General features: G+C 30.0%; 1 protein-coding gene across 4 annotated transcripts in view; it reads right to left on the bottom strand.

The window, feature by feature from the left end:
• Positions 1–14,262, bottom strand: part of LOC123262236 (hepatocyte nuclear factor 6) — a 57,346-nt gene extending 43,084 nt beyond the window's left edge. For 3 of the 4 annotated variants that reach the window (XM_044724389.1, XM_044724391.1, XM_044724392.1), the window contains exons 1-2: positions 12,715–14,262; positions 1,949–2,056 (exon numbers count right to left, since the gene is read on the bottom strand). In XM_044724389.1, coding sequence (XP_044580324.1) covers positions 1,949–2,056; positions 12,715–14,182 — 1,576 coding nt within the window. In that variant the 5' untranslated portion in view covers positions 14,183–14,262. The remainder of the gene's footprint in view (positions 1–1,948; positions 2,057–12,714) is intronic. The other variant, XM_044724390.1, reaches the window with a different exon arrangement.
• Between the last annotated feature and the right edge of the window lie 610 nt (positions 14,263–14,872).

Here is a 14,872-nt window from a genome sequence, read left to right as displayed (position 1 = left end):
TTACGCAATTTATTGACAGAAAAAGAATTCAGTATGACAAAATTTGCTCGTGTTTTAATAATATAATAGTCCACGAATTCAAAGAAAGTTTTCAGTTAAACTTTTCAACAGCATTCATTTAATATGATTTGGTTAATCAATTAAATTAAATTAAACAACTTTCGCAAAAATTAAACTCGCGGAACTAAAAAATCTGATAACTGAATTTAATTCATAAAGTTAGTATCATAAAATAATCACACTGTTTTAAACTAAACGCAATTAAATATTAAATCATTAAAACGGATATCGGGTTCTACTTTTTATCATTTACTGTTTACATTAATATTGATGCCTTTTTAAAATTTCCCCACTTTTTTAGGATTTTGTTATATTTCATAAAATTCTGTACACTATGATTACAGGATTGAGTGCAGCAGAGGGTGTTCAACGGTCGCCTAGAAAAATATTTCTACACAAATGCGATTCGTAGTAATTGCAGTTTTGAATCGTTACAGTTCAAGTCTACAGTCATTAAAAATAAAACCAGTGCTTGATTATCATCTAAAGCTCGTGAAAACGACAAAATAAAGTGCAAATAATGTTATCTAGATCAATGAAAAAAAAACTTTTTATAATTTATGTTCAAAGAATACTCTGCGAAAAAAATTATTTCACTAAAAATAGTACTGTCAAAATTTTTAAATTTTATTTTTTTAAAGTTATACAGATCGATAATAGATTTACAATGCTAACCATTGAAAAAAACTTTATTAATACAGAAGATATTTTCTATAATTCAATATTTAGCCTCACGTATCAATTTCTAATTCATTATGATGGATATTAAAGTTAAAAATGCCCCAAAATTTATTTATAACTAAAATTACTTAACAATCTTAAAATTTATCAAGAAAATAAACTTCATTATCAACGTGTCTAAAAAAAGTAAAAATTAAAAAAAAAAATTCTCCTTAGTGTATTATATAAAAGTCGTCATATTTATCAAAATTTCAATTCAATATACTGCACGGAGAAAAAAATTTAATTCATTATGAAATACAGATTTTAAAACAAATATGTATGTTAAATTTGGTGTTAGATCAAATTAATTTTATTGCAAAAATTATAAAGAAAAAAAAATAAGCTGAATTTTATGAGTTTCTTTTTTTTTAGACGTCAAATAGCGATTCAAAAATATATTAAAATTTTATATAATCATTCTCAAAATTCTACTTCTATATCAATGTATAAATTATATGCTGATACAACTTCATCTATTTTTAACCAAAACTTTCATTGGATATTTCGCATTATTGGTTTTATTTGTAAAAAATTTCCACGTGATTGGTACTAGACGCGCACCTTAATTTTAACCAATGATGAATTGTGTCTCGTTTTTTGCAAATTTCGACTAATTACCAACATTAAAATTTTTATGTATTTTTAATTAGAGGAAACATTATTTCATCAAATTCGACTCACTTTTTTTTACATTTTTACAAGAAAATTAGTATGATTTCAAGCTAAATTTCATATTTGTTTCAAAATCTAAATATTATATGAAATTGAGAAGAATCCAAATTTTTTGGAGGAATATAATTAAAATGATAGCATTACTTTAGATTACGAGGTATTTCTTTGAACATTTATTATAAAAATCATCGCAAGATTTTGTATGAATAATTATAATACACGGGTGTGAATCGTTTACTCAACTAATTTCACACTTGCTTATTTTAATAAATTATTGGCACTAGATAAAAAAAAATACTATGTACAACGTTTACAACCACGATTTGCAAGACTTAGAAGATCACACTCGGTATTTTATTTATTTTATACTAAAAAAAAAAAATACTTTTAGTATAAATGTTAATGTTAACGTTAAATTAATACAATAATTGATTATTATTTATTATTGATTATTGATTCCGTTAGATGTTAATGATTGAGATGTTGATATTACCATATGAGTTGTGAAACTGTTGATGATGAGTCTCGATTCCTGATCCTGGGTGGTGGATATCCAGCATGCCATCCGGGTCACCTCCGCTCTCAGAGCAGTTGCTCAGGGCTAAAACCAAACCGATAGACACACACCTTGCGTTTTCACTAATATTCATTATATTTATTTAAGACAACACGCTTTCCGATTATTTACTTATTTATAAATAACTCCTGCGATAAGTCATTTTTACCAATAATAAATTAACTTTTTTATAAAATAAAAATCAAAAACAATGACTTGCCGCATTTTTATATTTTTATTAAAACGAAATTTTGCGAAATATTCGCTCTATTTCGTTCAAAAAATTAAACAACAAAATAATTAGTTAATTAAATAATAATAATTATAAAACCAAATTCAAAACCAAAAGCAAAATCAAATTACATTCAAGAAAGATTAATATTAAAGATGAAGAAAGATCAAAATAATTTAGAGTCTACATTAGAAGTAACCTTTTAGAGTTAGAGGAGTTTTATATAATATAATATTGCAATTATAATTATAATTATAATGGTTGAGGAAAAATAAAACGGAAAAAGCGGACAGACTTTATTATATTGTACAGAAACTAGTTTCAGAAGGATAATAGAGAACCTCGTCTAATCAACTTAATGAAAACAAGAGAAACCAACAAAACCTATTTTAACTTTTTTTCATTTTATGGTAATTTTATAAAATAGCTTCTTTTTTTTATTTTTTATTAATGTATCAACTGCAATATTTGGATAAACTGCTTGATGATTGTTTGAACACTAACTGTTAGTCGAGGTGCATACTAATAATAGAAACGGTAATTTAAATTCAAACTGCACAAAAAAAAACCTATGATTTTAATTTTATTGAACAATAATTAATAATTTATGGTAATTCAATCAATATTAACAATTAATCAATCCAAGAAAAGATTAGTCTTATGAATTTTATTCCTAAAATCATTTTTTTAACTAATACGCCTTTCAATAAATTCAATTAAAAACTATTTTAATTGTTTTTCAATGTTGTTTTTTGCAAGTAAATATTCTTTGCAACAATAATATATCAAAAAGTTTAAAGTATCTTTTATTTTGACAGAAAAAAAATCCATTAAATTCGACTTTTTTTTCTCCAGAATATTTTTCAGAAAATTAAAAAATTTTTAAGATGAATTGTAAAATTATGATTGTTTAAAGATATATATGTAAGGATCAAATTCGTCATGAGGTAATATTTTTTTTGCATGGAAATAAAAAAATTAAAAACCTTCTCAAATCGACTAATCAATATTTTGATACCAACTTTTACTTTGTTTCCGCATTACTATTCTATTTTATTTTATTTTATTTTATTTTATTTTTACTTTTATTTTTGGCCTCATTCTCATTATTTATATTAAATTCAAATATCACTCAAAACAATTGATTGTTATAATTAATATTCACAAATAAATAAATAACTAAATAAATAATTACATAGAAAGCCGAATTTATAAATTAAAAAAAATTTTTTTTCTGCTTTATTGACTTTCTTATATTATGGTAAAGTTAAAAATCATAAAGAAGTTTTCAGTAAAAACATTGCAGTATGATACAATTCAATAGAATATTTTCAATAGAAACTTTAAAGTTCATACCTTAAAAATTTAAAAACTAAAACTGACAATGAAAAAATATCTAAAATCGAGAAAAAAAACTTGAAATAACATAGCAAAAATGCGGTGCTCATGTCTATCCATTTGGTTTCAATACTCCCGGATATTAGTACTAATTAATGATACCAAATAAAAGTAAAAAATGAAAATGAAAGTAAACAAACTAGTACAGTGAATCAATAAACGTTTCATCGGGAAAACATAAGATGAATGATAAACTATTCTTTGGAGAACTCGAGTCGACATCCACATATTTAGTGCAATCTTCCGTGTAGATATTGTTGGTTTCGCTATTTCATCTTCTAGGTCGATGTATATATTTTTTATACATTAATATATAAATATATTTACAAAAACTATTGTAATATAGTTGTCGTGCGCATATAAGTCTATAGATAATGTTGGATTGTGAATGTTTTTTTATTTCTGTCCGTGAATAAATCTCGAGTTTCACGGTAAAGAGTAATAAAATAAACCATCGTCGAATGAAGGTATAGAGTAAGAGGTATAGTAAGTAGAGGACAGGGGTAAGTTCCTATAAAATTGCTGTGGGGGTTTGCGTGCGACAAAAGAACACGCAAATAACGCGAATAATCAGCCGGCTTACTGTAAGGAAAGACACGAACGATTTTTAAATTTATCATGGAAGAATAAATGAAGAAAATGATGATACGATGATTATTATTATACGTTGTGCCGGTTTAGTGCGAGTGTACGCCTTCGTGTAAAAGGAATTCATTCTTTCGAATATAATTTCAATTGTGTTTTGTTGTTATTAAATGCGATGCAGTTTATCTATAGAAACATATAATACCCGACGACATAAGTATCATCTTTCATTTATCAGTTATGTGGGGAACAGTCGGCTTTAATTTGATCTGGCTTGTTGTAATCGTTAATATGTACGTGTACAAAGCTTGTTGAAAATAATTAGTTTTTAAAAGCAGAAATTTCTTTTTTTTTATCGAAAATGACAGTAAGGGTAGAATTATAGAAAAAACTTTTCATTGCGGTGGTTTACTTGTAATTTATTCAAGTTATGAAAATTTTATCAGTGTAATCACATCGTTTTAGGAATCGAAATGGCAGAGGCGGGAAAATTTTAAATTTTAAGTTTTCAAAGTTGAAATTTTTTACCGTTTAAATTGTAACTATATTGAACTTTTTGAAAGGTATTTAAAAAAAAAAAATTCGACCGCAATAACTATTTTTAATAAACAATTTCTGAGCAAAAATTTAGAAAAAAGTAAAAAACTTTCTTATTTGAAATTTCAAATTTTCCCGCAATCAATAAATTTCACTAAAAGCTAAATAATTATAAAATAACTACAGAAACTATATAAAAATTTTTTGAAAAAATGAACCATTAAAAAAGATGATTTATTATGAATTTTATTAGAATAAATGATAAAAGCATTTTGCATGAATTTATATTGGTTGTTACAATTTTTAAACAGAATAAAATTTTAATACAATAAAAATTAATTTCTCCCTATTTTAAATTTTTTTAAAATGAAAAATAAATATGTAGGAAAAAATTGAAATGACTGATTTTGGTTTAAAGGATTAAATGATAAAAAAGTTAGGAAACACGGTTAAACTTGCGCGACGTTTCAAGTACTTTAAAGTTGTTAAAATAAGTTGTTTCTTTTATGTCAAGACACTAAAAGGAACTACCGTTGGGATTTAATAAATCTCCGTAGATTGTACGGCATTTTGTACTCATTGAACTCGATTAATAATAAATTCAATTTAACGACTGACTATTTAACTATTCAAAGATTTATTTAGAGCGCGAGATTAAGTGCGGCCACTTGGAAAACGATTCATTTATCGATAAATTACTTAAAAAAAAAAAACAGTTCCTTGCGAGAAAACAATATATTTTGTCTTTGAATTATCATTTAATGCCCTTTTTATTCAATGTTCGCTGTAAATGAAGTTACTTTGACATTGATACAGAAAAGACTATCTCCTGTAAATTGTTAACCAACTTCTTGAAGTTAAACTCCACAAAGTATTCATTCGGAAGACTACTTTTAGCATAAATACTTTAAATACTTCAAATGTGAAGTTTCAACTTAAGCAAATAAATTTTTCAAATAGCTACAGGAAAGGTTCGAAATCTTTATGAAAGTCTAAACAAACCTCGGGAGACTCGTAATTATTTGAGTGGTTTCAAACAGAATTAAAAATTTTTAATTCAAGTCGTTGGTTTTTCTGAAAAACTTATCAAGTTCAAGACAAATAATTCTACAAGGCAATTTGATATTTGATACAATGAATTATGAGAAAAAAATGGTAATTTAATAGACATTTAAAGTAGTTGTTGCGCTTTTTAAATGTAATAATTTGTACTAACATTAGTCGTTCAATCTTACTCATATGGATGATTATTTTCTCATAATTAATTCAATTGTTACTAAAACTAGAAATTTGAAAGACAAAAAATTTTTTTCAAAATGAATTAATTAAATAATTGATTCTGATGATTCAATTAGTTTTTTTAACGATTTTCTTTCTACGACGAGATTTTCTCTTAAAAAAAGTTCTTATTCTGAATTTTTATTTAAGATTTCTCAAAAAAACAATCTATCAAGCCTGAGAAATTTTTCCAAATTTACAGAACTGTTTTTTTTTACAAAGCAAAACAGATTTTCTCTACTCGCGGGCAAAAAACCGGATTTCTCATCAGGATAAAATGACGGGAAGTAAAAAATGAATGACTGTAGGTGATTGGTTTCACCTGATTTAGTTTTAAAATAGACGAAAAGCAGGGCATAGCTCCTGACAGAGAAAGAAGGCATACATAGCAATATTACAGAGTGCTGTGTACTGTACACTGTATCAGAACTAAATTATTGAGGCACGGCGAGGAATACTGGTGTATTATACAGTCTAACCTGTTTCTACGAAGACGGATGTTATAGCATTCAGCAATAACACCTAGGCTAGGCAGTAGAGTTTTACTTCCCCTGCCCTCCTGCCGCAACCCTCTACCCTCCTCATGCAATTGTCAAGCCTTTTCACCTCACAAAAGCCAAGGTAGCAGCAGCGGTAGCTGGAGTAGCAGCAGGAAAGGGAGGCGAGGAGGGCCAAGGTGCTGCTAGTGCTGGAGGATGACGTGGAGTTTGAGTTGGAGAAAGAGGGTGGTTGTGGATGTGGATGTGGGAGCGGAGGTTGAGGTGGAGGAGTTGTTGTAGGAGGTGGAGGTAAAGCACAACTTGGCTACAAACTCTTAACCGAGACAAAACAGGGTTCGTATTGATTTTTACGCCAGTTCTGTGCACGTAACGTCCATCGCTGACACAGGGTAGCACCAGGTTTAGTCATGCCAGTTGGAGACCATAAATGTCACTTTAGACACATTAACTGTTCTGTACATATATGTGTATTTGTATTTGTATTTCTCTATATGATTGTATATTAACGGCCAAAAGTTTTATTAAACTTGCTAGTCAATTTTTTTTGGTGATTCAGCAATTGAATTGTTGACCACCTAGAGCCAATCATTTTTTCTTTTGTTGCACAGTAAAAACTTTTTGTAAGAACACAACACTGATTTTTCATCCATGGTCATACATTCATTTTTGGGCATGTCTGAATTTATGTACAATAACAGATTTATCATCTTGCATCATATCAAATAAGTTTGTATTCAAAATTTTTTATATTAAGATTGAACACTTTTGTAAGATCATATAACACAAAAGTTTTTATTACTTTACTTCAAACTTTTTTTGACATAATAAAGAAAAAAATTTTTTTTTACTGTGTACAATCGCTCTAAAATTTTTAAAGACAGTTTTTAAATAAATTGATTGCTGTTAAAGTTTAATTTGAATCATAGTTGATTAAGTTATCAATTCTGTAAGAATAAAATGCAAAATAATGCTTAGAAAAATTTTTGATTCATATGAATAACTCAAATGAGATTATATGTATAGTTACAATCACATGTGTAAGAAAAATGACATGAGAATTGCAACAATTAAGCAGTGGAATATAAATATTGATAATTGAATCAATTTATGATTTAAATTTAATCATTAAAATAATTAATTTATTTAAGTTTTTATTTAAGAATGTTTAGTATTCATATGCTTAAATATGCCCAAAATTCACTTATAATACATTTTAATTTATGACTGATTTTTATCGGGTGTACATATGGTAAATTTTAATATATTAGAGTGTTAATAGTTTAATGCGCCAGGATAGTAAATAGTTGCTATCAGAGAATATCGAGAGTTCATTAATTTTAATGCACTAAGATTCTATTTGAAACACCAACACTGATAATGTATTAATAAAGAGAAAGCGCTAAGCTCAACGCGTAACTTTTGTGAATTTGATATATTGTTTGAATTGTTTTTCAACACAATAATACATGAATCATTGATACATTTGATTATTTCGTTAATTTTATTTATTTTTTTCAAATTAATCGGGAATTTTGATTGAAATTAATTTACTGTTGACTTAATAGCAACATTTAAAAAGAGTTATTGTGGTATTAAATACTATTTTTGTGTATCAAAAAAAAATTGGTCAAACAATACTGAATAATCATATTGAATTTACTTAAAATTATTGAACATTTAATAACCCCGAAAATTGATTGAATTTTTTTTTTATAACAAAAAAAATACATGCATAAAGAAAAAATTGTTTTTATTCGAAAATTTATAAAATAATTTTTTTTTAATTTCAGTAAATTTATTCTATTTAGGAAAAAATTAATATTTTTTTTAAATTAATAAGTTAGTTTAAAAAAATTCTTGAACTAAGAATTATTCTTTCGGCAATAGTTTTTTTCTTCCTAAGCATACGTATAAAAAAAATTTCAACTGTGTAAAACAGGCAAAGGTCTATTGAGTATTTGATTACAGATAAGAAAACATTTTATAAATAAATTTCAAATTAAGTGAGATGTATATTTATATATTTGTACGATTCCTCGTATGTTGGGGTAAGACCGTGTAGCACTGTAGAGTGTAAGTAGTGTACTTTCAAGCCTTGGGGAAAGTAAGAGTTGTCTAGTCCCTGACTTGCTAACTGGTGCATTCGACCCTCAGCCGATCAATACTATACTGCACATAACACGCGACTACTTGACTGGTTTATGCTTATATGTAATATGTATAGTGATACATACACCCGGTGTGAGTATGAGACACCTGATTACCACTAAATTAATCTATATGGATAATTATTGTCAGCGAAGCTATTAACTAATCATTTAAAATGTAGTCGTCACGCCACCGGTGATGGTAAATAAAAAAGTATTTACGTCTTTTAAATATGTAAAGATATCATATGCTTGTTTGTTTGTTTTTTTCTTTCTTTAATTGTGAGCTCTAGTGTGTATGTGGATACAGAGGTACGCATGAGATTCAAGACCTTCCATTCCGCCCATGGGGTAGGTTCAGCTCTTGGATCGGCGTAAACAACCGTGTCCTTCAAACCCCTCGTGGTTTTTTTCCCGCTCGGAAAAACCAACCGCGCTGTGAGTAGAGGACGACACGAGAGTCTCGTATTGGAGCGGACTAATTCAAATGTCCTTGAAAATTTATAATTATCTTTTTACTAATTATTATTTTTTTTTTCTTTCGTATAAAATACACATTTTGTTCGTGAAATAAAATTACAAAATTATGTAACTGAATGAAGTTAATAAAATTTGATTACTTTGGAATTCTTTTAATTTATGTGGAGGTATTAAATTTTTTTTTTATTTTTATTATCAAAGAACAAAAAAATGTGATTGTTGTGATTTTAAGAATTATCTCAATTGAATTGATTTCATTTTTCAGTAAACTGTTTTGCCTCTCTAATAAAGATTCTTTTATTTAAATTAAAAAAAATTACTAATTCTAATTCCGTATCTGAAAAGATTTACTTTGCGCTTTTTCATGACATAAATAATTTGCTTTGATTTCTCGCATATAATTCCATTTTTCAATATATATCAATACTCACGCACATTTGTCGTTTATCACAAAATTTGTTTTAATTTTTTTATGAAATTATCATATTATTGTCACGGCTTATTTTGAAGTTTGAGAAATTAAATTATTTAATAAATTTTTCTAAATAAATATCAACGTTCTAATTATAAAATTATCATTTTATACATGTTGCAAATAAAGGATTGATTTTTAAAAGAAAAAAGAATTTTTTTTCAATCACTTTTTCGCATAAATGGAGAATTTTCTGAGATGGAGTTCGAAAATTTCCTAATTTAATATTTATTCATTTATTTATTTATTTACTTTTGTTCTAATCCAACAGCCGAAGGGCCAATAGGGTTTCTCAATTTTACATAGTTAAAAATTAAAAATCATAATCCATAAAATCCTATCTAACTTATAGTATACTATAAAATAGTATACTAAAAAATTAGTTTATTATTATTTACTATGGTAAGTAATAATAAACTAATTTTTTTAATATGTAATATCTGACGTATTAAACGCGAGTATTGATATATTAAATGATTACACTTAGTTATTGAGTATTTCAACAGTTGAATAATTAGATATTAAGTTTTCAAAACATGCAAGGTTTTGTTGATTAGTTTTAAACTTATTAAGAGAACATACAAAACAATATTAACATTATTATTGTAAGTACAGAAAACCATTAAACAAAATAATAATTTTTGAGGTTTATATTCTCGCGGTTAGTTATCTAATTGTTTTAATGTCCGAAGTTCAAGTACTCAATAACTAAATACTTGTGTATATTTTGACACAGATGATGTTAACAATATAATTTGATTTTTTGACATAATTTTTATTAATCATGAAAAAAAAATTTAATTTTTGCATTTATGAGAGAAAGTAGAGCTACAAAAAATTAATAATAATAATAATAATAATAATAATAATTGTGAGAAAAGTTTTAGTAGAAAATACCCTTTGAATTAATACATTGACATGTATTCTACCCTAGTGTAAGTAGTTGTAGCATTTATACAAAATATATAGAGAGATAAGGCTTAGACAGGTTTTGAGCAAGTGAGAACCGGATGAGGGGATGACGGGTGGGTAAAAAGCAGCGTGGCGGCAGCATGGCGATGGCGTTGTCTATACTGTACGTTGAGGTCGCGCTTGCGTTGTTATCTGTGAGCGCACGTGACCGCGATCAATACTGCGTGAATATTGTTGCCTGTATTAAGCACTATCCATGTGTAGGTGATTGTCGAGCGTAGTAGTATTGAATATAGTATGCAGTGTGAGAGACAGATACAAGTAAAGACCACCGAAAAGAGAAAGAGAAGGCCAGAGTTTCGGGGTAGGGACTTGGCAAACTAAACCGAAGGATGGTGAATTCGAAAAGTGTTATTCCGCGCGTCTATCTCTGAATGATATGGAAGGGAACGCCTCTCCACGTGGGTACCACGTGTGCGCTAATGTTTTTCTTTCCTTTTACTTTTTTTACACCCCTTACTTCGCATAACTTATTATATCACAGCAAATCACTTTTCATTCCTTTTATTGTATTGATCATTACATCAGTACTATTGGATTGGAATTTATTTGTATCACGATTTTGTTTCGGTGTTTAATCCTCGCCGAATTATCAATTTTAACTATAACTATCTTTAATTTTTTTAAATTATTGACCACTCAAGTCACAGATTGTTTTATTTTTTTCAGCTGAATTATGTTATAGCAGACTTGCGACAATTTTGGAGTTTTAAATTAATTAAACACTGTTTTTTATGATACTGTATTCAGGATTGGTTTTAAACGATAAATTGTCACAAAAAATTTTCACGTGAAGAAATTTTGAAATTTTATTAATACAATTTTTTAAAAATATTTTCAAAACAAAACCAAATAATTATCAGGTGCTTGCGGATTTCAGTACCATAATTTTTTAGATTTTTAATTGATTTAAAAAACCAAATGATTGCCGGTGTCTGCTGGTTTTATGATACTAAAATTAGCAGGGTTTTGATAATTGTGCAGTTTAAAAAAATATTCGATCGAAAAAAAGATTAAAGTATACATTAATGCTTGAAATACTCGAGCAATTAAATGTGAAAGAAAATTTTTTAATAAAGAAAATTTATAAAAAGTGTTAGTCGAAGTTAAAATTTTTTTAAGCACGAAATTTTAAGAGTATTACTTTAACCATAATTACAGTTATTATCAAGTACTTTTTTGAGTTAAAAAATTTCTAGAGTTGATAAATTTTTTTGGAGATGACAGTAACTTCAATTTAGTTAATTAATGATTACAATAATAATTGAGAATTAAGTATAAATAACGAATTTATGTAAACTTAAATTCAAACTAAAACAATACAAAAACGCTTAATAAAAAAAGTCACCTAGGGTTGAAATAAACTTGAACAAAATTGTTATATAAAATATTTTTGTAAATTTCTTTACATATTTTTTTTATAATACATATTTATTACGGTTGATATTAACTAAATAACTTTATTAATTTTTTTTTTAATGAATAAATAAGATGATTGTTGTTATAACATTCGACTATTCAATTCTTATAAATTTTTGTTTAAAATTATTTCATTAAAAACAACAACTTGATTTTAAGCCGCGTAAATAAACATAAGTTTAAAATTTAGATATGACATTGAGAATCAACAGCCATTAAAAAAACCAATCATTAAAAAAAATTTTTTTTCCATTTTTTTTTTTTTAGTCCGTTTGTAATATTAATTAACCTATTAAATAAAACCAAAACTTCAATCAAATTAATAATAAATTTAACCTCCACACAACAAAAATCCCGTTTAATTTTAAAGTCCAAAAAAACTATCAACCTTCTGCTTTTTTTAGTATCACAATCCTAATTACCCAATTTAAAACCAAAAAAAAAAAAAAAAACATTATTTGACGGTCCGCCGAGCCTGATACTAATCGTGCGGGTGTTTAAATATAACCAACAAAAAAAGTATATAAACCAAAAAAAAAAAAAAAGCGACTATGGGTGCGTGACTTTCTAAACAAAGTAATAAGTGATATAAAATATATATTATAATAATAATCAACACTGATAAAAACCACACAAGTATGCGTAAAATAAAATAAAAAAAAAAACCAAGGTATAAAACTAACCTGCGATCCTTAAAGCCGACATTCTCTGAAACTCTGGCTCCTGAAGCCACTTCCACATCCTCCTGAAAGTCTCCCTGCCGCTCTTGAGCTTGGACCAGGGTTTTGGATTCCTCAGAAGATCACTAAGAGTCCCCTGACTGCGACACAGCACCCTCTGAGCAAAAATAGCCTGGGGAATACTGTAGCGCTTCAACTCAGCACTGATCCTCTGAGCAAGTTCCTTAGTGTTGATCTCTTCAACCTCAGTAGCTCCATTTCCAGCCGCTGAGACCGTTTTCATCACCACAGAAGTGTGCTGAACATGACTATGAGATATCGTCTGCTGTATATTCTGCTGCTGCTGCTGGATCTGCTGTTGCTGGATCGGCGGCGGCGAGGCCGCGGGTACCGTCAGCGTCGGAGGCGAGTGATGCGAGGGAGCAAAACTGGTGGCCGCCGAAACCGGAGGCGAGGGCGGACTAAGAGCCGCTGGACTCTGCTGGAGCCTGGGGAGAAAAGCCGGCTCGTAGTGCGGACTCGCGGATTTGTGCGGAGAATTGAGTCCGCTTTGGCTGTACGCGCTCTGAGGAGACAGAGGACTCGGCTGGAGTCCAGCTCCCGGCGATGGGTAGTTGTGCGGCGGGGACATTCCCATCGGCGGGAGCTTGTCGTAGGTGTAGGGCGAGCTGCCCATCCCGAGGCCGATGTTCCCGAGGCCGTTGTTCTGCATCACCGCGAAGCTCCCGGAGACTCCGCCGGCCGCGTGACCGCCGTACACAAACTTGTCACTCATGGTAGAAATCGGCGGCAGGGGCTGGAGCGGGGTCAGGGTAGCGTAAGAGGACCCCGGTGAAAATCCTGGAGGCGACATCCTCTCAGCAACTGAGGTCAGCGTCTGGTAGGTCGGCTCCGGCTGCATCGACCTGAAGTCCGTCGCGTCAATCATGCTCGCGACGGAAACACTTATGCCGGATGTCGGCGTCAACTTCCCCGGACTCAATAACTCCGAGTCACCGTCCCGAGAATCACAGTCAACGTCCTGGGGCGGCACTATCACCGACAGACTCTCCCTCGCGTGAGGCCTACCCGGTGGCTCCTGCGACGAAGACAAATCCTCAGCGCCCGCGAGGTCTCGTTCCTCCTTGACGCCGAGCGCGCCGCCCGCGAGTAGTTCCAGAGGGATGCTCGCGCACCCGATGTCCGGACTTTGTGATGCCGAGGACGACATACCCGAGTTTCCACTTTCTCCCCCACTTTCTGTCCCAACTCCCGAGTTACTGACGACGCCGCCGCGAGTCGCTTCGTGCTGCTGGTGATTGTTATTGTAGTTATTGTTGTTGTTGTGGTGGTGGTTGTTATTATTGTGATTATTATTATTGTGCCGTCTGGTGATGTTGATAATGACAGTTTCGGTTGCATCACCGAGGTCCCCGCAATTCCCATCCGGAGAGTCGACTAATTCGGTGTGGTGCTCCCCGATTCCTTCCATCTACATGACATTAAAGTTACCAGTCACTTGACAATTTTTTTTTTAAATAAAATTTGATCCGAAAAATTATTTTAAAAAAATTGCATTTTGAACTTTTCAAAATTTCTACATGTCAATTTTTTTTGCTATGATTTATTTGTTAAAAAAATTTTTAAAATTAATAAATGTCTGCTAAATTAATTTCCATTCCATCTACAAACATCTATTCACTGTCTTCCCGCGGTTTTATCACCAACCCACTGGACTTAGACTCTAACGCCACCCTTACTGTTATCACCAACTATTATACCGCCACTGTTCAACCTCCGTGTCACTTTATACCGGAACAAACTTTAACAACAACAATAACAATTATTTATAAAATAATAAAATAATTAATCAACACTGTCAACTTCCCGCACAATTGGATAAAAAAAATTATCACTTATTAAACACTGATGGAGTACTTGCGGTGGAAAACAGTCGAGCATTCTTTGTGATCCCGCGAAACGTGGATTCATGACACACAAACAAGTGACAATCGTAGTATTTGCGCACGAGACTCAACTGAAATTTTACACTCCGGAATTTTTAGTGCTGACAGCTCACGCATTGAACACTGAAAACAAATGACTGATAATATTTATATTTATGCAAGTTAATAGTGAAGATTTTATTTTATTTATTAAAAATAATAATTATTTTAGTGAA

Source organism: Cotesia glomerata, linkage group LG3 (genome assembly GCF_020080835.1).
Source record: "Cotesia glomerata isolate CgM1 linkage group LG3, MPM_Cglom_v2.3, whole genome shotgun sequence".
Classification (NCBI taxonomy): domain Eukaryota; kingdom Metazoa; phylum Arthropoda; class Insecta; order Hymenoptera; family Braconidae; genus Cotesia; species Cotesia glomerata.
Note: the sequence above shows the minus strand (reverse complement) of the source record. Positions and strands in the feature narration are given on the sequence as shown.